Source organism: Protopterus annectens, chromosome 6.part0 (assembly GCF_019279795.1).
Source record: "Protopterus annectens isolate FY-2018-M chromosome 6.part0, PAN1.0, whole genome shotgun sequence".
Taxonomy (NCBI): Eukaryota; Metazoa; Chordata; order Ceratodontiformes; family Protopteridae; genus Protopterus; species Protopterus annectens.
In genome coordinates this window covers 884,164,663-884,189,962 of record NC_056737.1, presented here as the reverse complement: position 1 = coordinate 884,189,962, position 25,300 = coordinate 884,164,663, and the positions used below count along the sequence as shown (strand labels likewise).

General features: G+C 40.1%; 1 protein-coding gene across 1 annotated transcript in view; it reads left to right on the top strand.

Annotated features, from left to right (window-relative positions):
- RHOJ (ras homolog family member J) overlaps positions 1 to 25,300 on the top strand; it is a 743,814-nt gene that overhangs the window by 314,105 nt on the left and 404,409 nt on the right. Inside the window, exon 2 of the mRNA XM_044074555.1 lies at positions 19,251 to 19,309. Within this exon, the coding sequence (XP_043930490.1) occupies positions 19,251 to 19,309 (59 nt within the window). The remainder of the gene's footprint in view (positions 1 to 19,250; positions 19,310 to 25,300) is intronic.

Sequence of the window (25,300 nt, the reverse complement as noted above, 5' to 3'; positions counted from 1 at the left end):
GAGAAGCAGCTGATTCTATGTCACTTCCCATCTAGTCAGACAGCTCATTATCTGCTATTCAGACAAACAAGTGAGCACAAATTTTTACCCACTATGCACAGAAATAAAGCTCATCTTTAACTGAGCCATAATCTGGAGTATTTTTCTCTAACAATGCTCACATCCCAGTTACTTATAAGTAGATGATACTCTTCTCAAGCACTTGATTCAGACATGATATCTGTTCAGGGCCTTCTGATGGTGGGGCACTCCACAAATCAACCACATGATATCTGTTCAGGGCCTTCTGATGGTGGGGCACTCCACAAATCAACCACACGATATCTGTTCAGGGCCTTCTGATGGTGGGGCACTCCACAAATCAACCACACAATATCTGTTCAGGGCCTTCTGATGGTGGGGCACTCCACAAATCAACCACACGATATTTGTTCAGGGCCTTCTGATGGTGGGGCACTCCACAAATCAACTACACGATATCTGTTCAGGGCCTTCTGATGGTGGGGCACTCCACAAATCAACCTGTTTACCACTGAAGATAATATGGCCCTGCCTTCAGTTTGTTAGATCATGAAAATTGAGAGCTATTGTTGGGAGGGTGGCCTAATGGTTAAGGTGTTTGCCTTATAAACACAAGGTGCAGGGTTTGAGTCTCACAAGGGATAATTGTCTAGGTTTAAAATGGCTTGCAAGGGCAGTTAGCCTGGTACTAATCTATTAACCTATGAACCTATTGATGAATGTGTTCTCTGTTCTGTTACACGGATGGGTCATGTACACCTTCCCAACTTTCCCAGTGACACCAAGCCTCATTGCGTAGTTCAAGAATAAAGGACCAAAGCTCATTCTCATTATCCTTTGATGGCTAAAAAGGACACAGTTTGACACCCCACCAGCACATAATTAAAATGTCCTGGCCAGCTAAACCTGCTACTTAACACCTAGCTATCATCAGAATTACACTTCCTCTGCAAGATAACACAGTGACACCCTAGAATCTATCAAATTACACCTGGATGATTGGATGCATACTCATAAGTTTAATGCAGGACTGACTGGCTTTGCCATCCTTGAGAAGAGGGTACAGCATGCAGGTATTGGCATGATATAATTGAGCCTTTGTTTCAATTTATTTTTTTTTTTCATTTTTATTTTACATTCATTGACTGCAGAGGTCCAGCTGGACAACAAGCCCCCTTTTCAGTGGAGGTCTGGGGAGAAGAGCTTCAATAGATAGAGTTCAATTAACAAAACTGAACTAGGTTACGATAGCAAATTATACAGGTAGTAGTTTAGGTAATACAATGCTATTTATGCGTACACTGTATGCAGTATCATCATTCTTAGAAAAGTATAGAGGCTTACCTTTACAATGTTTTAGAGTAAGATGTGTGAAGTGTGACAGGCAGTATGTCATGCACATCTTAATTACTTTGTCTCCATAGTCTAAATGAGAGAATTCATGCTTAAAGGTCAGGTTACACACCTCAGGTAAAGAGGGCTGTGAGTAATAAAGAGTAGAGCTGTAGACTGCTGTGCCAAATGGAAAATAGCTTAGTACATTAGACTTTATGAGTTCATGAAATAGGGAGTGGAGTAGAATAAAACAAGATATATAGAGCTGATATTGCAGGAAATATAGACATAGATATAGATTAATTAAACATAGGGAGTGAAGCAAAGTAAGGTGGGAGAGAGGGAGTGATAGATATTAAGGTGGACTTTTAAGGAGAGAGTGAACGGTTAGTAGTAATATTATCCTGGGGAGGTACAATTATAGAGCCAGGATGTACAGAGTAAGTGTTTTTTGAAGACCTGGTGATTTTGGAGGAGCTTGTGGTCTGCTGGGAGGGAGTTTCATAAGGTTGCTACAGAGTTTGAATATAGAGCAGTTCTAGCTGTGTTTTGGGTTTTGGTGATAGGAGTAGTTTCCCTTTACAGTGTAAGGCTCTAGTAGGCTGATAGAGTTTTATCACACCTTTTAGTGCAGGGTACTTATCACTATTGTGTATAGTCTGTGGGTTAAGAGTAGATAAGTATAATGAAGATGGTTTGGGGGTTCAGTCCAATTAACTTGTTACAGAGCTACAAAGCAGTGAGTTCTTTAGGGGTGGTTCGTGGTGAAGGGAGCAACTTTGTTGTAGCATTGCTGCAGTTTAGTGTGAGTGGTTATTTATAGATTGATGATGAGAGGAGAGATATATAGGAGGATGGGCTGTGAGTATGCATAATCTATGGTTTCTCTAGTTCTTTCTGTTAGGTACCTGTTTTGTGCTATATAGGAGGGTGAGTTTTTATGAGTGGTTTTTTTTAATGACTGATTAGTGTAGGTCAGATTTCAGGTTGTGGTCTATGGTCATTCCAAAGAATTTAGTACTTGTGGCTTGTTCTATTGCAGTATTACTGGATAAGGACATGTGGAGAAGGGTTTTATTTTCTGAGTGAGTTTTAGTTTTGAAAAGTAGTAGTTTTGTTTTTTGAGGAATGAAGTAATAGCTGTGAGCTGCTGAGCCATGATTCAATAGATGTAAATGATTTTTGTTTAATTTCCTGTTGAATGTTTAAGCTGGGTATGGAGCAGATGAGTGGCGAGTCATCTGCATATTGTATAAGGGTGGCATGTTTGGCAGAGGTATGCAGGTCACTTCTGAAAATGTTAAACAGAAGGGGTCCTGGTATGGATTTCTGTGACACTCCTTCCATATTGGATAGAAACTTTGTGTATTCTTGCTGCCAGGCAGATACATTTTGAATCAGTTCAAGGATGAGGAGAGGGCTCTAACTAAAATAGTTTTAGAAGCAGATTTTGGTCTGAGACTGTGCCAAATGCTTTGGACAAGTCTAGGAATAGTGATGATACTAGGTTTCTGCTATTTCTGTTTTTGTTGCTAGTATCACTGAAGTGAAGTAGAGCAGTTGTGGTGCTATGTTCAGGGCAAAAGCCATGTTGTGTGAGTGAGAGTAGATCATGTGATGTTAGATAGTAAAGTAGCTTTTAATGACTGCATATTTCTTATATTTTGGACAACAAGCTACCATATAGGTGGCAATCCACTAAGCACAGAAGAGGTTATCAGGGACCTGGGGACCCAGGTTGACAGTGGCCTTTCTTTTGACACTCACGTTGCTAAAGTGGTTAGAAAGACCTTCTACATTGCCCACCTGATCATGAAGGGATTCACATCCAGATCTAGTGAGGTCATTGTTCCCCTGTACTCTTCACTTATCAGACCAATGATCGAGTACAATGCCCCATTCGGGATGTATCTCACCCGACATCTGCAGCAATTGGAGAGACCCCAAAAGTTCCTCACCAAAAGGATAAAGGGACTCCAAAATCTGTCATATGCTGCCAGATTGAAGAAACTCCAGCTCTATTCAGTCGCACACCATCTGCTCAGAGGTGACATGTGCCTGACATACAAGGCCATGTCCAACCCGGAATTAATGGACATGCTCCACCTCAAAAAATCCAAATCCACCAAAACCACTAGAGCAAGCGACTTAAACCTTAGCACGGATATAAATAGGACGTGCTGGAGGGATAGATTTATCACTCAGAGACTCCCTATGCTGTGGAATAAAATCCCGGTCCATGTGAGGCAGAGCACCTCGCTGACTCTGTTCAAGAGAAATCTAGACCTGTGGATGGGAGATCGTAGGTTTACCCTGGGAATCATCTCTGTGTCACTGCTGGACAGAGGCACAACAAACTAATGGGCACAGTATTTTTTCATATAAGGGGTGGCGTAAGCCACAAAAATTTGGGCTAGGCTTATAAATGCCTTAGGGCAGATAGCCTAGTATAAACCTATGAACCTATAATTGAGACAGTATGGCAACCAGTATGGCAACTGGTATGAAGTTAGAGTAGTCAGCTGAGGATCTTACTTTCTAGAGAGGGGTTTTATATATATATATATATATATATATATATATATATATATATATATATATATATGCCTTCTTCCAGATGTTAGGGACATAGGATTCCTAAATGGATCAGTATTTCCTATGATCTTACTGAAATTATGTAAATTAAAAAAGATGGTGGCTGTCTTGAAAGTATTAAATATGTAAGTAAGGGTTAAGAGTTTCATTGTGATAGTGTTGAGTAAATAGAGCTTACTGTTAATGTTTATTTAGCTCTAAGATTAATATGTCCAGTCAGTCACAGAAGTGGTGTGGTTGTCTCTCTTTGGGTGAGGACATCCTAGGAAAAATGACATGTATAAGACATATCTATCTGTACATCTTGTGCAAAGGTGATAGTGTCCAGTTGATCAGGCATCCTTATGACAAAATAGCTTATAACAATTTTGAGAGCTAGTACCATTGCTGTACATGGATGGTAGCAGATGTTAAGATGGGTACAGACAGCAAAATCCATTCACATTACTGCTTACAGTTTGGAACCATGCAGTTTTGGTAGGAGAGAAAGAACCCATTTTTGACGTGTAGAGTTTTAGATATAACCTGCAGTGTTATTTTCATGAGTGATTTACTAGTACCATCTTTGTGGCTGGCATATAGAAAATGAATTTTACTTGTGCTGTTGTGAGCTGTTGAAGGTTCGGTATCATGCTTCTGAAATGTGAGTCGACTCCGCACAGATACAGACCTATAGCTACACCATAGCAACTATTTTCCTTTCTTACCTTACTGCCAAAAACAATAGTCATTACTGCTGACACTGGCATACAGCTTGTCTTTCTGAAGTGATTCAAGAACATTTCTTGTATGAGACGCAGCTAAGAGGGTGCCAGTAAGTGCATAGGAGGAACAATTCCACGCTATTGTTCTATACAGCAGGAAACCTTGTTTCTATTAAAAAGTAGTCTGACTTCAGTGTGAAGGCATTGGTGAGACACCAGTTCAGGTAAAAAAAAAAAAATCTTAATTTTGCCCTCCATCCCCCTGCTTTGTGTTCTGCATCCATGTCAGAGTTATTCATGAGCTGACTGCATGGCTAGTTCTTTTTTTTGTCATGGCATTATAAACCGTACATTTCCTTTATTTGCAGTCTGCAAACAGTACATGGAGTATACTTTCTTGCCCTATTGAGTTCTTTGACATTATTTTTAGTGATGTGACCTTTTTTTTAGGCTGTTACCATTCATTTGCATGTTTGTTTGTGTATGTTCACATGGTTATGTCATCTGAATGCTTTGCAGATTCAACTAGGAGGGAATCCAACAACATGGGGTTGCACATCCCTGAGATCTTGCACATCTGTGACATTGTGCACATAGCACAGGTAGTGAAAACAGTGGCATTCTCAGTAACACTAACAGTGGTGGGAACATTCTACTCACCCACAGCTGGGGGGACTACAGGTGCTCAGGATGGTTGACCTTGCATCTTCACTATTTAGTGAAAGATAGAGAACAAAGGTATAACGTGGCTAGGCTTGTAAACTCCCTAGAGCCATTAGCCTAGTAACCTGCTGTGTGTGTGTAACACATGTGATGATAGTATGCCAGCTGCTGATGAATCTTGTGTAAATGGGGGGTAATACTGCACAGTATCATGGATAACGGCATCCAAAGCATCCTAAAACATATTTTGAGTTGCTAAATTAAATGTTATTCCTAGCATCATTGTGCAAATTATAAGTCTGTTCACCAAGAAATGCTAGTGTACAGAGAAGCTGATCACTGTGGCTCATCACACTATTTTTATGATTTTCAATTGCACTGCCATGTGAGTTTTTGTCATTTGTGTATTCAGTAGCTTTCATTTACATTTTGATGTTCAGTTGCTTATCAATATGGGGTCATTTCCATGCAATACATGTCACTCTGTTTTCCATAGTAGGGTAGTTGCACTGTATGTGCCCCTGAATCTCCTCCTCCCTGCTCACCACCACTCACAATGCTATTTTACATAGCACAGTGCACTAATTGTTTTAAATACCACCTTATTGTTAAATAACAGACACGTTTTACAGAAGCTGTTACCAGTTTATTGTTTTATGCTGCATCTATTTATGTAGTTACTAAAGTGTGGTGTCAAGCTATGAAAAAAATAGAATGTCATGTAAAAGGAGATCCCTAGATTCTCACTGAGGATAATGCTAGAATAACAAAAGTAAAAGAAACATTAGCTCTCATCTCGGATTCAAACCCAAGACCTCAGGCATGCCATACTGGCTTCAATGCTGTTAGACCAGCAACAGCCTCTGGATAGATGATAATAAACTTTTCTTTCAGAAGCTTTTCCTTTCAGCTAGGAAACTTCCAGTATGGGGAATAAGGTCTAAATACAAATACATGCATACACATGCAGAGAAGCCCTCTGTTCAGGAATTGCTAAGAATCTAATAAATCGCCTGGAATATATGCTGTGGGTCCAGTGCATATTTAAGATACAGATATTTACAGCATTATGCCTGATACATATGATACATATACATGTTCAACACTGAAGAAGGCATTAAATTGCCGAAACCGGTCTGTTTTATTTACAATAAAAGCCTGATTATTCACTATCTGGTCTTTGGCTGCATATTCGACTGTTAACCTTGCTGACGATCTTTGTTTCTTCATAGTTTGGTTGGGCCTTGCATCCCCCACGTGCATAGTATTTGGTTTGGACTCCGACTACTGAAGCCAGACTCAGACCAATGACAACACTGCCGGTTAAACTCACTTTGTAACTTTGTATAAGACTATCGACCCATCCAGGCCCAAACCTAAGACAATCCCCAAAAAGGTCCCCCCCAATGACCCAGCTACCGACCTACACCCAGCCAGCCTGCTCCTCAGTCACAGCAACTGCTCAGGATGGCAGAAGACTTGATGACACTTATTAGGGGAAGCCAACCCCATCCTCCCACCCCAGCCAAAAGAAAAAGGGATGCCTCCCCTGAGGCCCTCACTGACCAGGAATCAGAAGACTCTGTCCCTGAAGAATCAGACATAGAAGACCAGCCCTTAGCAGCATTTGAGGATTCTGATGCTGATGACCCCATTCCTTCCACCTCCCCAGCTGAGGACCTTTCCTTTGAGGAAACCTTAAATTCCCTCAGAGAGCATTTTCAATGGGTGGCCCAAGATTGCTGTCAGTCTAAGAAGAGAGTGAGAGAGTTCCTTGACCTGCCCCAACATAAACCTCTAGCCCTTCCACCTATCCAGGATCTAGTGGAGGATGTTTTTTTCTAGAATCTTCCCTTTCACTAGATTCTCTCCCCCTAGCACCAAGAAAACCAGACAGATATTACAGGGTGCAAGACATCCACAAATATATTTTCAAGAACCCTACTGCAAACCCTGAAGTCTTTACTCAAGGCCCTAAAGGAGCTAGGGCAAGGTCATCTAGAAATCCCATTCCAACTGACAAGGAAAGCAGAGATCTAGACAGAATGGGAAAAAAGGTATACACCGCAGCCACTTTAGCTGTAAGAGCACTAAATTGTCAACTCCATGTGTTCAAATTCCAGCAAAATGTCCTTGAACTGATTAAACAGAAATTATTTTCCTTACCTGACAATAGTACTACCAGAGAATTAACAGACCTCATACAGTCTAGCTCTCAGGTAGCCAAATACTCCTTACATTGTGGTTTTAATGCCTTAGAAGCTTCTACTGGGGCTGCAGTAACAGGATCAGTAATCAGAAGGTATGCCTGGTTAAGGGAACAGGCTTTGCCTTACCATGTCAGATCTAAGCTGCTAGATGCCCCCTTGGATAAAGACCAGTTGTTTGGTCCTAAAGCAGAAGAGATCATTAAAAAAATGGAGGGCAAAGCCAAGTCCATGCAAACTGTCAAGGACTTCTTGCAGGTGCAACCTCCCAGGTTCAGCAGAAACTTCCCCACAAAACACTGGTCCTTTCTCTCACAGACTAAACCAGTCCAGAGAAAGGGATGCAGAGACAGAACCAAGAGGCATTAGTCCCATAGCCAACAAAGACCCAGACGGTGGTCCACTGCTGCTCCTAGGCAAGGGAGTTCTAAACCAACCCCCTTCTCCAAGCACTCACAATGACTCTCTCCCCTCCCCTCTGTCTCTCAAGTCACCCAACAGGCTAGGAGGAAGACTTTCTGTCTTCCTAAAAAACTGCCAGGCCATCACCTCAGACCTATTAGTCCTAAAAATTATTACCAGCGGGTACAGATTTTATTTCAAAGAGAAACCAAAAAGGTCAGGTTGCCCAGATGTCCCTGCAAATCAGAGGACAGAAGCTATTCACCAGATCAGAAAGCTTCTTGCCCAGGTTGCTGTAGAACCTGAAGCAAAGGAACAGACCGGAAAAGGATTTTATTCAAGACTGTTCCTGGTACCCAGAAAAGAGGACACCTAGCACCCTATCCTAGACTGCTCCACTCTGAATCTGTCCCTCCCCTCCTGGTTCCAAAAGTCAAGATGCTGACTCTACAAAAACTATTACCTATGCTCCTGCCACAAGCCTGGCTAGTAACCCTAGATCTAAATGATGCCTATCTGCATATCCCTATCAGAAAGTCCTGCAGGAGTTACCTAAGGTTCAGAGCAGGGTCCCAACACTTTCAGTTCCCTGCTCTGCCCTTTGGCTTATCCACTGCTCCCAACATCTTCACCAAGTGCCTGGCCCCAGTCATTGCTTTTTGCAGGCAGAAGGGCACACACATTTATCACTATCATGATGACTGCCTCATTCAGGCAGAAACCAAGGAAAAACTCCTGCAGGGCCTCTCCTTCATACAAGCCCTACTAACCTCTCTGGGATTCACCATAAACCAGGAAAACTCCCATCTGCAGCCCACAAAAAGGATTACCTTCCTGGGCACCCTTCTAGACACCTCAGCACAAATGGCCTTCCTCCCCCCACAGAAGCAGGCCTTCCTACAGTCTTACTTCACCCAGCAGGCACACACAACTCACCTCACTGTCAGAAAAATCCTGCAAGCCCTGGGATGCATAGCCCTCCTGCATCATGCTGGTCCCCTTTGCCAGACTACACATGAGAAAATTGCAATGGTACCTAAGAAATCTCTGGTCCCAGCACTCCCAGTCACTGGAACACCAACTCCCCCTGATTCCTTGCTGGAGAAAGAATTCCTGTGGTGGGCCAAGGCTTGCAGCCTGAACAAGGCCTCCCCTTTGTCCTTCACCCACATGGCCAAACCATAACCACAGACACTTCAGACATTGTCTGGGGAGCCCACAATGAATCATGTGAACTCAGGCCTTTTGGGAACAGGAGGTTCAGGGTCTCCACATCACCCTGAAAGAAATGCTGGCAGTGCACAGAGCAATTCTAACTTTACAGGTGCACCTTTCACCAGGAGTCCTTTTAGTCAAGACAGACAACACAACTGTCATGTGGTACATCAGCAAGTAATGGGGCACCCATTCTTACCCTCTCTATTGCTTAGTTATACAAATCTGGCAGTCAGCCTCAAACCTGGGACTGCATCTGATAGCACAATACCTTCCTGGGAAGCAAAACATCCTGGCAGACCAATTAAGCAGACAACTCCTGGATCCCCATGAGTGGTAGTTGCACAAGAAGACCTTCCTACAGATCAGTCAAATCAGGAGGAAACCAGACCTAGACCTTTTTGCAAGCTACCAGAACCACCAGCTACCAAACTTTTGCTCAAGAGAATTTCACCCAAAGACTTGGAGGGTGGACGCCTTCTCCTTTCACCGGGGCACCCTGCTTGTATATGCTTTTCCCTCACTGCCTCTGATACCCAGGGTGCTGCTCAAGATCAGAGAGGAAGGGCCAAGGGCTATCCTAATTGCCCCAGAGTGGCCGAAGCAACACTTGTACCCCCTACTGCTCATTCTGAGCAGGTACCCTCCCATCATCCTACCCCCCCTCCACAGACCTTCTCACTCAGCAGGGAGGGAAGCTACTGCACCCAGGCCTGGCCACTCTCAAATTAACTGCATGGTTGATTCCTCAAAGGCAGATAACACTGCAGCCCTGAGCAAGCGAGTGTTGGACATTAAGGAGGCCCGTAGACCCAGCACCAGAAAATCTTATTCAGAAAAATGGAAAAGGTTCACCTGCTGGTGCAGCAGCAGAGGCACAGACAGTGCCAATGCCACTTTAGTACTGGTTCTGGACTACCTGGCAGAGTTTCTAGAAAAGGGGTTGTCCTACTCCTCTAGCAAGACTCATGCTTCAGCTATCTCAGCCTATCAAAAAAGAAGTAGGTAGCTTCACCAAAGGTGGAGCACATCAAAGTACAAAATTCAGAGAACGAACGGTTCCACCACCAATCCTGCTAAAAACTAAAACTTGAAAACTTTAATAAAAATGAACGATGATAAAATGAAACACACTGGCTCATAAACTGGATAAGTGCCTTTGGTGTAATACCTTTTTCAAATCCTAAATGTTAGCCAGTAAAACTTCCTGTTAAATACCTTCATTCTATGGTATTCACTCATTCAAGAATGCTTAGTATCCATAACAACATATATACCTTTTCAGTTGGGTCATTTTGAGTGCCGGAGAGGTTTTCCTTTTAGTGCAGGTTTTAAAGGAACAAATGCATTCAGACCTGGTGGTTGATCTGAACGCAAATTCATTATCCACTCCATTTCTTCAATTTCCATTTGATTAACTAAATCAGCATCTCTTAATTTTTCATGAATCCTGGTTAGTGTCATAAACTTAAAAGAATGGCTGCCATTTGCACTAATGTGCATATCAAGTGCATTGCTGGTGAATTTCTTATGTCGGATAAAAGCTTTAGGATGCGTTCTTTAAGCATTTGTTTCATTTTCCCTATGTAGTATGCCTTACAGTGACTGCAGGTTGCCACATAGATGATGTTCTTACTCCGACAATTGGCAAATCCTTCGAATTTATAGTTCTTCTTAGTTAAGGGATGTATAAAGATATTCGAGTTGTTAATGTAAAAGCATGCCTTGCAACCTCCACATCTAAATGTACCAATTCTCCTACTCATTTGAAAGCTCCTGTCTTCAGAGATGGCTTCAGTTTCTGTTCTATAGCATAACAGTCGTTTTAGATTTTTCCTGTTTTTAAAAGAAAAACTGGGTTGATCTCCAACAATTCGTCTAATTTTATTATCAGATGTTAACACTGGCCAAAATTTCCTGATGATGTTATGAATAGCAAGATTGCCAGTACTATATGTTAGCTGACATCTCAAATTGGACTTTGCCTCTTTTTGTTTGGCCTTAGTTATTCCTCCTTGGTCCAAAAATTAGGGTCTTGCTCTCTGAGATCGTCATTCTAAAGTAATTGCTTCATTAATTTGTGTTTCTTTGATTTAATATCCTCTCTTGGTAAAGTCATTAATGAGTTTGGTTTGCTCTTCCATATAGTCTTCATCCCTTGTGCAATTGGTCGGTCACTATATTGTCAAGGACATGTCTGGGATGCATACTGGTATTGTGTAACAGATTATTGCACCATACAGGTTTCTATACATTGTAGTACTAATAAATCCTGTGTCATCTAACATCAACTTAACATCCAAAAATGATATCTCCATATTTGAAGAGGTCACCTCAGATTTCAAAAACGAAGTTGTGTTGGTCAAAAAATATACAAACTGCTCCAAAAAAGTTGAATCACTTTCCCACAGAAGAAAAATATCGTCCATGAACCGATTGTAGAAGATTATATTATTATTCCATTTGCTATTAACATCCACTTTCCATAGCTCTTCCCATCTTGCCAGGACCAAATTAGCATAGCTATTTGCACATGGGGTTCCCATCCCTACTCCCGACATCTGCAGATAATAGACACTACCATATAGAAATACGTTGTTATATAAAACCAATACTAGGAGACTGCATAGTAGGTGGATATCAATGATTGTTTTGTGTTTCACACCAAAATCTCTGATTGCTTCAATCCCCCAATCATTGGGTATGGATGTGAATAGACTGTTGACATCCAAGGATACTAATAGTAAATCCTTAGGGATATTTATCTGATGTAATTTCTTGTAGAGTCTATTCAAAAACTCATCCGAGTCCTTAATCACTGCAGGTACATGGGGTAACAATTTCTTTAACTCCCCTTCTATAAAAATAGAAAGGGGTTCAGTTGTCCATCCTTTTCCCGAAACAATATGTCACATAGGAGGGTCATGTAGATTCTTGTGTATCTTGGGCATTCCATAGATGTTAGGTATAGTAGGGTGATCTGCTTAAAAAAAAATCAGACCGCTCTTTACTTTTGGATCAGTTAATCAATTTGTCATAGAGAGTATCTTAGACACTTCATATAATATTGTTCAATTCTCTTTTATTGATCCTCTTGTAGGTAGCTATATCTGCTAACATCTCCTTCATCTTGATATCATAAAATGACATATCCATGACTACAATTGCCCCTCCTTTGTTAGCTTGCTTAATCATGATGTCCTTCATATTATGTAGTTCAGATAATGCTTTCTTCTCATTCAGAGTTAAGTTATAGAAATGTTTACTTCCCTTCTGCTGTCTATATTCAGCCACTTTGTTTTCACATAATCGTCCCAAGGCATCTACAGCCGGATGACAAACAGGAACAAATGTACTTGGTTTCCTGTATCCATATCTAGCTTGAGATCCTTCGTCATTTGTATTACCAAAGAGTTATTTCAAAGTCACATTTCTCCTAACATACTTTAAATATACAGTAAATTCACTCTGATACTGAGAACACAGGGTATTTACAGCAGTAGATTTTTCATACTGAGGTAGATACACTAATTCACTAATATCAACAAAGTCAGAAAAAGGAGTTGTCACAAGATTACTGACCTTCTCCATTTATTTATTTCATTTATTGAGTAGTTAGTACATGGGCTGGTGCATGGACTATTTTCAGCTACATTCCCATACAGAGACAGTATCTTGCAAGCATTAGCATTACAACAAGTCATACAAATGTGTATTCCAATAACATGCACAGAATTTTAAGCAAATGTTTATTTCATTGACGTATATATTCTTAGAGAAAAGCATATTCCATCATTGCCACTGTATTTTACAACATTTAGATGTATGGAAGAAAACATTTTGTACAAAGTGAGGGTGGCAATCTCTGATGCTTACGAATCTCTTTTTGATTCTGGAGAACTAGGAGGGTCTCAGAAAGGTGAGACCAATGGAAAAGTAAGGAATGAATGTTCATTTTATGCCATCTTGATTGGGGAACTAGTTACTAAATCATTTCTGAAAAGTCTTAATCTACAGTGGCCAGAATCCATTCTTTGATTTGTGAAAGTGAAGTCCTAGGTAATAAACTTCACAGCTCACAGAGGTTGGTTAGGTGGCAGAACTAATAAATGCTGGCCTAAAGATGTAGGGCAAATGTATTGTAACATGAAATTTGAACTGCTGACTTTGCACATAATTAACTAAGTTTAATAACCTGAAAATTGGTGAAAGAGTTATAAGAGCTTGAGAAGACATGATCTGCCCAAGTCAAATGCAGCAGTAAATGAAGCTATGAGTTAACTTTTTTAAATGCTGTTAGTGTTACAGCCATCCATTCGTAAGACTTTGTTGCTCAGTATAAAGTACAGTTGTGTAAAATCTTTCCATAACGGTAGATGTCCTTCCCTTCACTGTTGCAGTATTCATTACATTAGGGATTCCCTGCCTAGGGCAGCCTAAAGTCTGGCCAGTATGCCAATGTCTTAGGTTGCTTTAACATACACCATACTTCACACATATACTCCTCGCATAGCATAGAGCATAAAGGTAATATCTGGACATACCATCCTTGAACCTTCAATTCCCAGTAGGCACACTGGTCCAAAGAAAACAAATAGGTAACCGGTACATGCAGAAGAGAAATGGACCAGGGGAGGAGGGAGGGAGTGAATACTGCAACAGTGAAGGGAAGAACATCTACCATTATGGTAAGGCTTTACACAACTGTGTACCATGTCCTTCCATATCACTGTTGCAGTATTCATTACATTAGGGAGAGTATCAAAGCTCAGGAAGAAACTTAGGAGGAGGAAGGACTAGCAGACCTCTCTAGGAAGCCATGAAGGATGGCCTAGCAAAGCCAGCTGTACCTCTGGAGATTCCATCCAACTTGTAGTGCTTGGTAAAAGTATGCACAGAAGTCCAGGTAGCTGCCTCAAGAATAGAGTTAGTATCCAAACCCTTGAAAAAGCACCAGAAGAAGCCACAGCTCTAGTACAATGAGCCTTTATATAATAAGGTAGGTGCTTACCGTGAAAAGAATAACAAAAAGAAATAGCTTTTGAAATCCAAGAAGAAATAGTCTGCTTGGATACAGCTAATCCCAAGGACCTGGGATGAAAGGAAACAAAAAGCTGATCAGATTTCCTAAAAATCTTAGTCTTAGTCTTATCCAGATAAAATCTGAGTTGTCTGTACCATCTAACATGTGCAGCACCTTCTCACTAGCAGATTGTGGAGAAGGGAAAAAAGTGGGCAAATGAATAGACTGATTAAGGGACAACTCATTCACCACCTTGGGCATAAAAGAAGGATTAGTACACAAAGATACCCTGTTCTTATGAAGCACTGAAAAAGGAGGACAATCCATAAGGGCTTGAAGCTCAGACCCCTGTCTAGCAGAAGTAAGGGCCAACAAAATACAGTCTTCCCAGAGCAATGTTGCAAGGAAGCTGAAGCAGCAGGCTCAAAAGGAGCTTGAGCCAATTTTTCTATAACAAAATTAAGATGCCAGGTAGGAGGAACAGGCTTCCTGGAAGGTCTAATATGAAAGGCACATTTAAGGAATTGTTTAGCTAGAAATCTAGAAGCTGAGGGAGGAGATAAAGGCAGACTAGCAGTGATAGCTGATAAGTGGGCCTTAACAAAAGTATATGCCAACCCAGCATTGAACAATTCACACTAATAAGAAAGAACCAAAGGAGCATCCACAGAAAGTGGATCCAGGTCATGACAGAGAGACACTGAACAGAAAACCTCTTTGATTTGGATAAGTAGGATTTCCTAGTATTGGGTTTACTGGCCTCCTGCAAGACCCTATGCATGTTCTCAGAAAAAAAAGGTGTCTATGTGGAATCAAAATCCTATCACCCACAGTGTCAGTTGAAGAGTGGATAGGTGGGGATGGATGAGATGTCCCTTGTCTTGTGTGAGTAGATCCACCCTGTGAGGTAACTTGTGATGCTTCCCCTTGTTTGGCTAAATGCTGTCTCAGCCAAAAGGGAGTCACCAACAAGATTTTGAGAGCATCCTGTTGAATTTTGAACAGGACTTCTGGAATGAGAGGAAGGGGATTGAAAGCAAAAAGAAACATCCCCTTCCAAGAAAAAGAGAGGCATCTATCTTCCACACCAGAGGACCTGGGACTCTGGCACAAAATAAGGGAAGTTTTCTGTTAGTGGGGAGGAAAAATAGATCTACTTGAGGAGTACCCCACTGGTGGACAATGTCTAGAAACACATCCCTGTGAAGCATCCATTCATGGGATTGAGTTAAGGACCTGCTCAGAGTGTCTGCCACAATGTTTGATTTGTGGTAAGGTAAACTGCCCAAAGAGTCACTTGATACTGGACAGCAAGATCTCATACCACGAGTACCAACCGTCAAAGAAGATAAGATCTTGTTTCCCCTGTTTGTTTACATACCACATCACTGTGGTATTGTCTGTAAACACCTTGAGAGGTCAAGGGGAGAAAAGAGGATGAAAAACCTGAAGAGCCAGCAGACTGTCTCTCATCTCTTTGGCATTGATGTGCTCCTTCTGTTGAAGTGGGGACCAGAGACCCTGCACCTTTAGGGAACCAAAAGCTGCTCCCCACCCCACATCTGAAGCATCTGTGAATGGCTCCCGAGAAGGAAGAGGTGAATGAAATGGAAGTCCTGGATTTAGAGACAACTGCGTGATCCACCAGTGGAGTTCTGTCTCGAGACAAGGTAGAAGAGGAACTCCAAATTCTAGAGGTTGTTCATGCTGAAGATACTGACTTCAGGAACCACTGAAATATCCTCATGTAGAGTTTGGCCAGAGGGAGCATAGGGATGGTGGATGCCATGAAACCCTGAGCTCTCGGAAACTCACTGGGTGAAATGGAGACCAGAGGAAGAAGAGTTTGAAAGAAAGAAATGAGAGTTAAGGCCTTGGGAGGAGGTAGGAATGCCATCATAAGCACCATCTGAATCCTGCAACCCAGAAAAAACATGGCCCTGAAAAGTAGTCAGAGAAGACTTTTTGAAATTTATTGTAAATTCGAGGCTCTAAAGCAGAGAGATGGCAAAATGGAGATTTTGCAACAGGATCTCTGGAGAGGATGCCTGAATCAGCAGGTCATCCCAGTAAGGAAATACTTGGATATCCTGAAGCCTGCAAAAAAGCGATCACAGGAGTGAGGCATTTGGTGAATACCCTTGGGGGCAGTAGAAAGGTGAAAGGGCAAAGGAGAGAACTGAAAATGCCTGGAAGCAACAGAGAAATGCAAAAACTTCCTCAGTAGGGGATGGATTGGAATATAGAGATAAGCATCCTTGAGATCCAGAAATACCATATAAGCCCGAGGAAGCAAAAGAGGGAACAAAGACTGAAGGGACAACATTCAAAAAGTGGGCACCTTCAGAAAAGTGTTTAGATGAGAGAGGTCTAGACTTGGTCTCCAAGTACCCTCTTTTCTGGGTACTAGAAACATTCTGGAGTGAAATCCCCTCCACCTTTGGGACATGGGCACCTCTTGAATAGTGCCCAGAGTCCAAAGGTCCCAAAGCACCTCTGGGAAAAAGGAGAGTTGTTCCCAAGGAGGCTGAGGAATACCCATAAAAGGGGGAAGGGATTTCCACACCATGAAATACCCCTGGCAAATAATGGACAGAACGCAGGAATCCTGACTAATCTGTAGCCAAATAGGGGGAGAGAGGCAAAGAGAAAGAGGAATGTGGCTGGGAAGAAACAGATAGTCAGACAGCACCTGGTTTGTCTGGAAAGGAAGACTTGAGTCTCTGAAGTCTGAGTAGCCTTAGCAAGAGGAGTCTGCTTGCCACCCTTTTTGTCCCTAGGAGGATGGCAAGATTGCCTGCAAACAAAAGCTAGCTTATTGGGTTAGTTTCTCTGAAATTTAGGAAAAGGAGAAACAAACACATTTGAGTCTCTGTAAATCCTTCCCCTTACCCTGAAGGGACTTAAACAAATCAGCAGCAGCTTCCCCAAACAAGTGTTTATTGTCCAGAGGGGCAGCCATCAACTTAGTCTTGATATCATCAGATAACGGTTGAAGCTGAAGTCAAGAATACCGTCTCATCACTAATCCAAAAGCAGCAGCCCTAGAAGAAACATGTGCTGCATCATAACTAACCTTGATGGAATGGCAAGCCACCTGTTAAGAAGTCCCTAACAGTGAAAAAGCAGAAATTTTAACCCCAGAGTCTGGAAGATCAGAAATAATCTGACAAGCCTGAAATAGGAGAGCCAACACATACCTGGACATATGGGTCTGATAATTAATAGCTCTAAAAGCCAAGGTAGCTGAGGTGTAAACCTTCTTACTTAGCCTTTCCATGGTCTTGCTATCTTTATCAGAGGACAATGACTTGGGTGAAGGAAGCAATTGAGAGGGCTTGTCAGAGGCTACAGACACCACTGAGGGGTCAGCAGCAGGACACTTGTACAAAAAGTTACATTCCTCAGTCACCCTATAAAACCTATCTGGTTTCTTGGGAGCAGGGGGCTGCGAATCAGGAGGTTTAGAGGTGTTAGAAAATGCATTTAACAAAGGAGCCAAAACAGGAGGAACAGCAAAAGGTTTAGCAGATTCCATCTACAGCAACTCATAATACCTGTTATGGATCTCAGAGACCTGAGCACAATCCCATTTAAAAAACTCCATCATCCTGGAGATTGTGTCCCCAAAAGAAATCTTTTCAAAGGGAGTATCAGAACTGGTAGATTCCTCTTCCTCTGGTCTAGTCCAAAGATGGAATTTGAAAAGAGTAAGCAAAGGATTCCTCATCAGAATCCAACTCCTCCTCAGAGGAATCCTGATCCATTGGTCTTATAAGTGAAGTAGAGGACCATGGTGGAGCTGGAACAAAAACACCCCAAGGTTATTTCAGTGCCATCAAAGCATTAATTAAAGGCCTGCCACTCTCTCTGTGAACCCTCAGGGCCAAGAGAAATATGTTTAGTTTTTTGGGTTTTTTTTCTTTAATGGGACATCTGCCTTATAAAACTTTGATGGCTCTGACCTAGCACAGCATTCAATAATAGCAGTAAGAACTTCTTCTCTGAATAAAATCTGAGGAACACCCCTAGACCCCTTCGAAATGATTAACTGTGGTTCCCCCTGAATTTATAAAATGGACATCCAAGAATCATCCTTGGGCATGCTTAAAGCTGGATCCCCACCGGGTTCCAACCTGGTCGTGACAGAGGAATCCAACAACAAAGCTGGGTGAAGCTCCAGGCATTCACTCACCTTGGGAGAAATGTCTGACAGAGGCTGGACAGTGGAAGATTCTGGCTAGGCTTCTTAGCCTTCTTCTTCTTTAACAGTTGTCCCTTGGGGTGGGACATTCTCTCCGTAGTATCTTTTGCGAGAAGTTTAAGCCACTGATTCGCAAGATACAGTGCCAAAGAAGAAAGTCTACTAAGCAAAGTTTTAGGTATAAAAGCCTGACAGATAGAACGTATGTTCGTGCAAGGCACCAAGGCAAAACAGACACTGTTTGTGGCAGTCTTTATGGGGAATCTGTCTCCCACACTGGCATTTCCCCTTCTTGGATGACATAAAACCATATAAGCAACAAAAATACAAGTAAAAAAGAAACAGCTCAGAAACTAGAAACAGAATGTAGGTGTTCAGATTGATGATCGAGAGATGGCGTTCAGACTGGTGACAAAGAAGTACTGAGGATGGTACATCTGAAAGTCACCTTTATGCCCTACACTATGTGAGGAGCATACATGTGATGTATGGTGTACCTTAAAGCAACCTAAGGCTTTGCTATACTGGCCAGACGTCAGGCTACCCTAGGCAGGGAATCCCTAATGTAATGAATACCATAACAGTGATATGAAAGGGCATCTGCTATTAGATGCAGTATAATTGGGAACAATTTGTTTGGCCCAAAATAAAAGTGCATCTCTCCATGTGTATTTTCTTTATCTTGTAACTCGTTTTGCTTTTATCTGTTGGCAGAAAATAATTTTACTTTATAATGGAATGCACAGTATATTTAAATTATAGTTCATTCATATCTCCTGGTAATTAACTGCAAATTCCACTTCTTAGATTGCCGATGCCTTGCACTCACTCATTCATACTGCATGTGCTGAATGTCTTTCTATTTTTGTTGTGCTTTTCAGTAACCGTCACAGTTGGAGGAAAGCAGCGCTTACTTGGTCTCTATGATACAGCAGGACAGGTAAGTTATGAAATAATAATAACAATCACTGTTGTAATCGTATCTCAAGATTTCCTTTTTATTGCTACATGTTTGCCATCCTCACGCAGTGTCTAGCTGAATGTGTTGATTTTTTTTTTTTGGAGTCAAACTGTTTCTTATTTATTAAGGAGTATTTGTACTTACTTTTTATTACAATCATTTTTAACAGGACTCTTTCAGTTACCAAGAGATTGCCATCTTTCCTGTATGATTCTGCAGAACTAGTCCTAGTTCGTGTGTCCTCTGCAATCAGTGGTCCTTTTTTCACTTTAATTGTTCAGTTTTTCAACTTTTTATGTGAACTCCTTTTTGTGAATCACTTCCCTTCCTTATATGCAGCAGAAATCCAGATTCCATTATCTTGGTTCGTCATTATGTCCAGGTCCAGCTATATCTCAGCTGAACTTTGTCTTCCTCTCTGCCTGTTATATTCTACTTATGTAGTAAAGCAGCGCATCTCATATTGCTCATTATGCAATGACTAGCCTTTAACATTCCAAAACGAGCATACTGATTGGTCAGCCCGACCAGCGTGCCTGTTTTAAATTGAGCATATACCAATGGAAAAAAGTCTGGTCACCTGGACTTTCTTTTATTTTTACAAAATAAGAAAACTTTCAAAAAATGGAGACTTCAAAAGAATGAGATAGACAGCACAGAGAAAAATAAAAGGATAATCAGGTCAGGTATTATGCAAAACTAGAGAAATGTACCTGATTATCTGTTTATTTTCTCTGTCCCATCTCTCCCATATGTTGAAAGTCTCCTGATTTTTTTTTTTAATTAAAAACAAAAAGAAAAAAAAGCAACACTGATCTTAATTTCTCCATTGCTTCCTTTACACAGCACTGATTTACTGCATAAGCGTGGGAACAAAAGTCCCATGCACATGTGCAGTACATCAAGAAAGCCCCAGGATACCAGGGAAAATGCAGAAGAGCAGCAAGGTGCCATTATACAAGGACATTATTTAAGAAAAGTAAGTAACTTGTTTTTCTTAAATGATGTCATTGTATAATAGCAATGGTAATGCTGATTTTATCCAGGGTTGGCATTGTTTGGTTACTTGGGCTTCTCCCTCATGACCAGATGACACCAACCATAGGTAAATCCAGCATTACCCACACCCAGCCATGTGTTATTGCTATAATATCAGCTCAGTCTACACAGTGTTCAATGTTTTATTTTTTTTCCTGCTAAAAATAGCAGGTCCTACATAAATTCATTGTGCATGCTTTCTTCTTCCTTGTCCTCAGATAACAAGTAATGTCACATGCTTCCATGAAAACATTTGAAAAGGTAGCAATTTTTTTTTATTATTATTTAAAATGACACAGTGCATATCTCCATGTGTATTCCCATCTTGTAATTCATTTTGCTCTTATCTGTTGGCAAAAACTATTTTTTCTTTAATAATCAAATTCCAACGTTATCAGAGGATCCACATCAATAAATAGCACTTTTTTATCATTCAGGTTATGTGATAAAATGTATTTCCTTAGAAGACATTTTAAACAATGCATACTTCATATTATGTCCTTCAGTGCACTGCTGTGAAAATAAACCTTGAAGCGCTTTTAACAATTTTTCATGTTTCAGACTAATTTCCACCCCCACCACTTCAGAGTCTGGTATCCCTCATTTCCTAGATCCACCTAGGTATGCAATAAGGCATGAGAGAGGGTGTGCTTCATGCAAAAATCACTGCATGCCCAGTGGTGGTGAAACATACAAACTCTGTCAGCAAGTGCCATACAACCCCTGGGTGCATGGTATTACATGTACCAAATATACCACCCAAATGCCTTACTGAACCTATAAAATGAGCATTTGTATTTTTTAGGTTGAATTTTATATGTAGTAGTTTGTATAGTAATTATATGATGTGTAGTGTATTTTAATGTAAAATAGCTCTTCTACTCATGTTACCCAATTTATAACTGTGCAAGACTATAATATTTTACTTCTGTGGAATATTGTCTTGAATTTTTAATGGTAGTCAGTTAAGGGACTTTTTGTCAACCGATAGTGTGCTGTTATACATTCCAGTTTATACACAGGTGCTAACTCTACATAATACCTCATCTGTGTTCTGACAAGTAAGTCCATATGAGAACACAAACTTATCAGCATCACAGTCCTGCATAAACATGTATACTGCTTTCTAGGTAGCACAGCCTCAAAACTAGTCACAAGAGTAATCATTTTCAAGGCTTCAAGAACAGAACAACACATATATATGATTAGTTATGCCCCCCCCAATTATTTTTAATTTGTAATATCCTTGTTGCCTTTATGTAATTGGATTTGTGTGGTAGATTGTATATGTGTTTATTTTCTATTTTAATATACTTTTATTCTTGCAGTATTTCACTTTTGCATACTTTTTTTTCATATTTACTTCTTACATCACATCAAAATCCTGGCAAAGACTTTCTACTGCTTGTGTGTGTGTGTTTGTGTGCGTGCGCGTGTAATCTGACTCTTAGTTTGAGAGACTGCTTTCTGTTAATGTGGTGATTATTTGGCTTTATGTTATTCACTCCCTGTCTCTTTTAAACAGTTTCATTTTTTTTTTTTTGTAGAGTTTGTTTTCAATTTCTTCAGGAGATTTTGTTGTGCATTCTGGAGATCTTTTACTATTCATGATCAGATAGTGTACTTAGCTTCAAGATTTTTGTGCTTTTATTACTGGACAGAGTGATTAATTTGTGCCATAGTCTTAATTCCTGTTTTGTTCTATTTCTTTTTTCCTTATTATTTTGTATGCAGACTTGGTTAATGTAGTTGTGTTGGAGATGTGTATTTCTGGTGTTTGACATTTTTGACCAATTTACTTTTTTAAGTATTTATGTGTTGTCAGTTTTCCCTGTTAAATGATTTTTCAAGATTGTGGCAGTTTTGCTGAATTTTGAAGTCTGTAATGGAGTAGGGACCTGTAATGAATGTGAAGTCCAGGTGGCAGCTCTTTCCTATGTAAGGAACAGATTTGATGCACAGCTAGCTAGAGATATGATTGATTAGTTTTTCGTACCCATTTTATACATATTTTAAAACTTCCACACATAACAATTGCACAGTTGTCACACCCACATTCATGCAATTTGTTCTAGTATGTTTCTTTTCCTAGGCAGCTGTAGAGCTTGTATTTGACTGCCTGCCTGTTTTGCTAAACAAATAAACAATTACATAAATAAACAAATGTAAGCAGTGACCTTGATTTCAGTCTTTTTCTTAAGATACTTCTGTTTTGTTTTCCCAGCTCTAACAAAACTATATTTTAAAATAGTTCTGCTTACTGCTATGTACAGTTTTGCCTGTTGACATATTAATTGTTAATTGAACTTGTCATCTTGTAATGCAGTTTTCTTCCAGTTTTATATTCACATAGCATAATATATTTAATCCGCTTCTCTCCTGTTTAAAAAAAAACTTTTCAAAGTAAAAGAACAGAAGAAAAATAAATCCTAGTGAATTTATTATTGATACCCCTCCAATTTTCACATTTCGTATTGTATCTTCCTCATTTTCAGGTTTTCTGAAAGACTGGTTACTGTGTTCTGCAAATTATGTAGTCAAACCATCTCTGCTCTTGAATTTGTAAAAATAATAATTTATTTCTTTAATTAAAACATCCTTTTGTCTCTTTGTCATTTACAATCCTATTTACCTTCTCTCCAAATTCACAGCTCTCGCTATCTTTTAGTCCCATTATCCCTCACAAAAATATGTAAATATTGCATTTATTCTCTAAGCAGTACTTACTGTAACAAATATAACTGTACCTCCTAGGATCATAGCCAGTGTTTTTTTTTTGTTCTTTATTGCCCATAGTGAAATTTTAAGTTCTTTACCTATGACATACCTTTTTAAACATCATGTAACTATTTAACTCGCACAAATGTTATCTTCTTATTCCATAATCTTGGAGAAACCCTAACTCTAGTTCATAAATATAAGTAGTTGTAGTAACAGGTTTAAGGCTGTGTTAGAACACCTGATCTGCTGTGGACAGAATGTATACTATAACAGTTCTGAGCTGTTTCCATAGGTCTTTCTTTGGTATATCTCTTTAGCTTATTTACATTTTATTTTTTGGTCTTGACACTGACTGGGCATTTTCTGTTAAACAGAAGATGGGTTAGGTGCTACCAAGCTATTGGTTACATTATTTAATAGAACAGTTTATAGCTACAGACTTTTTAAAGTATTTTGCTCTTCTGGTTTTTAGACATTTGTTTTGAGTATTCCCTCTTTGTTCAATGTTAATATAATTTATGGCCAATGTTACTATGTTTCAACTTGTATTGGTTACTGAATGGTGAAGAGCTAACTGTACTGCTGCCATTTAAGTTCCTGTATTTATTTTTCTTCTTATTTTAATTGGTGCTGAATACATTTATTGCTGTCACTATTTGCATTAATAACCCTTCAAGTTTGTACAGTGCTTAGGGTTTAAGCACTAAAACTTTAATTTAATAAAACCAATTGTGTAACACAGAAATAAGGCAGAAGGGAGTAAACAACCTTTTCATAATACATTTATTTATCTCATTCAAGCCTATAGCACCTTTTTGTATATTTCCAGTTCATATCCATAGCTCCTTATGGTATCCAGACCTTTTGGGGTCTGGCTTCTTTAACGAAGCAACTTACCAGCTGATAATAGGTAGTATTAAAAAGTGCAAGAAGTTATTAACCAAATAATAGTAAGACTTATAATCTAGGATGTGCTGCAGTAGAGCAATTAATCACTTGTTCTTCTTTCGGCTTTTCCCGGTTAGGGGTCACCACAGCGGAACTCCGGTCCGCTAATGATTGGCAGTAGATTTTTTACTGGTGCCGAGGTGCCAGCTCGACGCCCAACCTTCAGCGAAGGCACACCCATTCTACGCATGTCTTTCGAATGCCACTCGACCACGGGGAGGACTTGCAAAAATCACTGTTTGTCCCTTATTCATATTTTCATATTTGTATTCATATTTTCATAACTGAGAGCCCTGCATGTTACTGAGTGTTATGGTATGATATGGCATAAAGGATACAGGAAAATTCTTAGTCAGTTTCCTTTTATGTCACACTACACCAAAGATATTGCTCATTGTTTGATTGTAATTATGAAAATAAACAATATTTCCATATGTATTTAACACTTCAGAAAAATAAGCATGTAAAACCCTAGATGTTGTTAAAGAAAGCTGTCTTTGATATTTGCACATCCTGAGAGATATTCAGTGTTATTTATATTGCTAATTATACAATTAAAGGGGTCTACTACAATAAACCAACAGCTCACAAGACTGACAACGAGATCACTGACACCACAAACACAAAAGTGCAAAAACATGAAAGTTCACATGTCCGACAAAGCACAATCCCGTCAGTTAACAAAACAAAACAAATTCGCTATTCCGAAAAACACACACACAACACAAGCACACCAAAAACCTTATAAACCTACACTGTACCTTGCATACACAACTATCTATGCACTAAACCTAACCCAAACACTTATCCTAAGGTCCGTCACTATCTCACACTTACCTTACCCGCACCCTAACCCTAAAGTCCATCACTATCGCACACTTACCTTACCCGCACCCTAACCCTAAAGTCCGTCACTGTCGCACACTTACCTTACCCGCACCCTAAGCCTAAAGTCTGTCACTATCGCACACTTACCTTACCCGCACCCTAACCCTAAAGTCTGTCACTGTCACACACTTACACAGTCACACTTGTTTCGCATGTTGGTGTTTTCGGCGTTGGGATTTCAACTTGTCGGGTATTTCCATTGTCGGTCTTCCAGTGTCGGTCATCTCATTGTCGTCGTTTTGGCTTGTCGGTCTCATCTGGTAGACCCAATTAAAGATATGTTTTCATGTTTATGTAAATATCCCAATAAACATGCACTCATAGAGTAATTTCTGTTTGTTTTGTTAACTAGACAAAAGCTTTCACATAAATGAT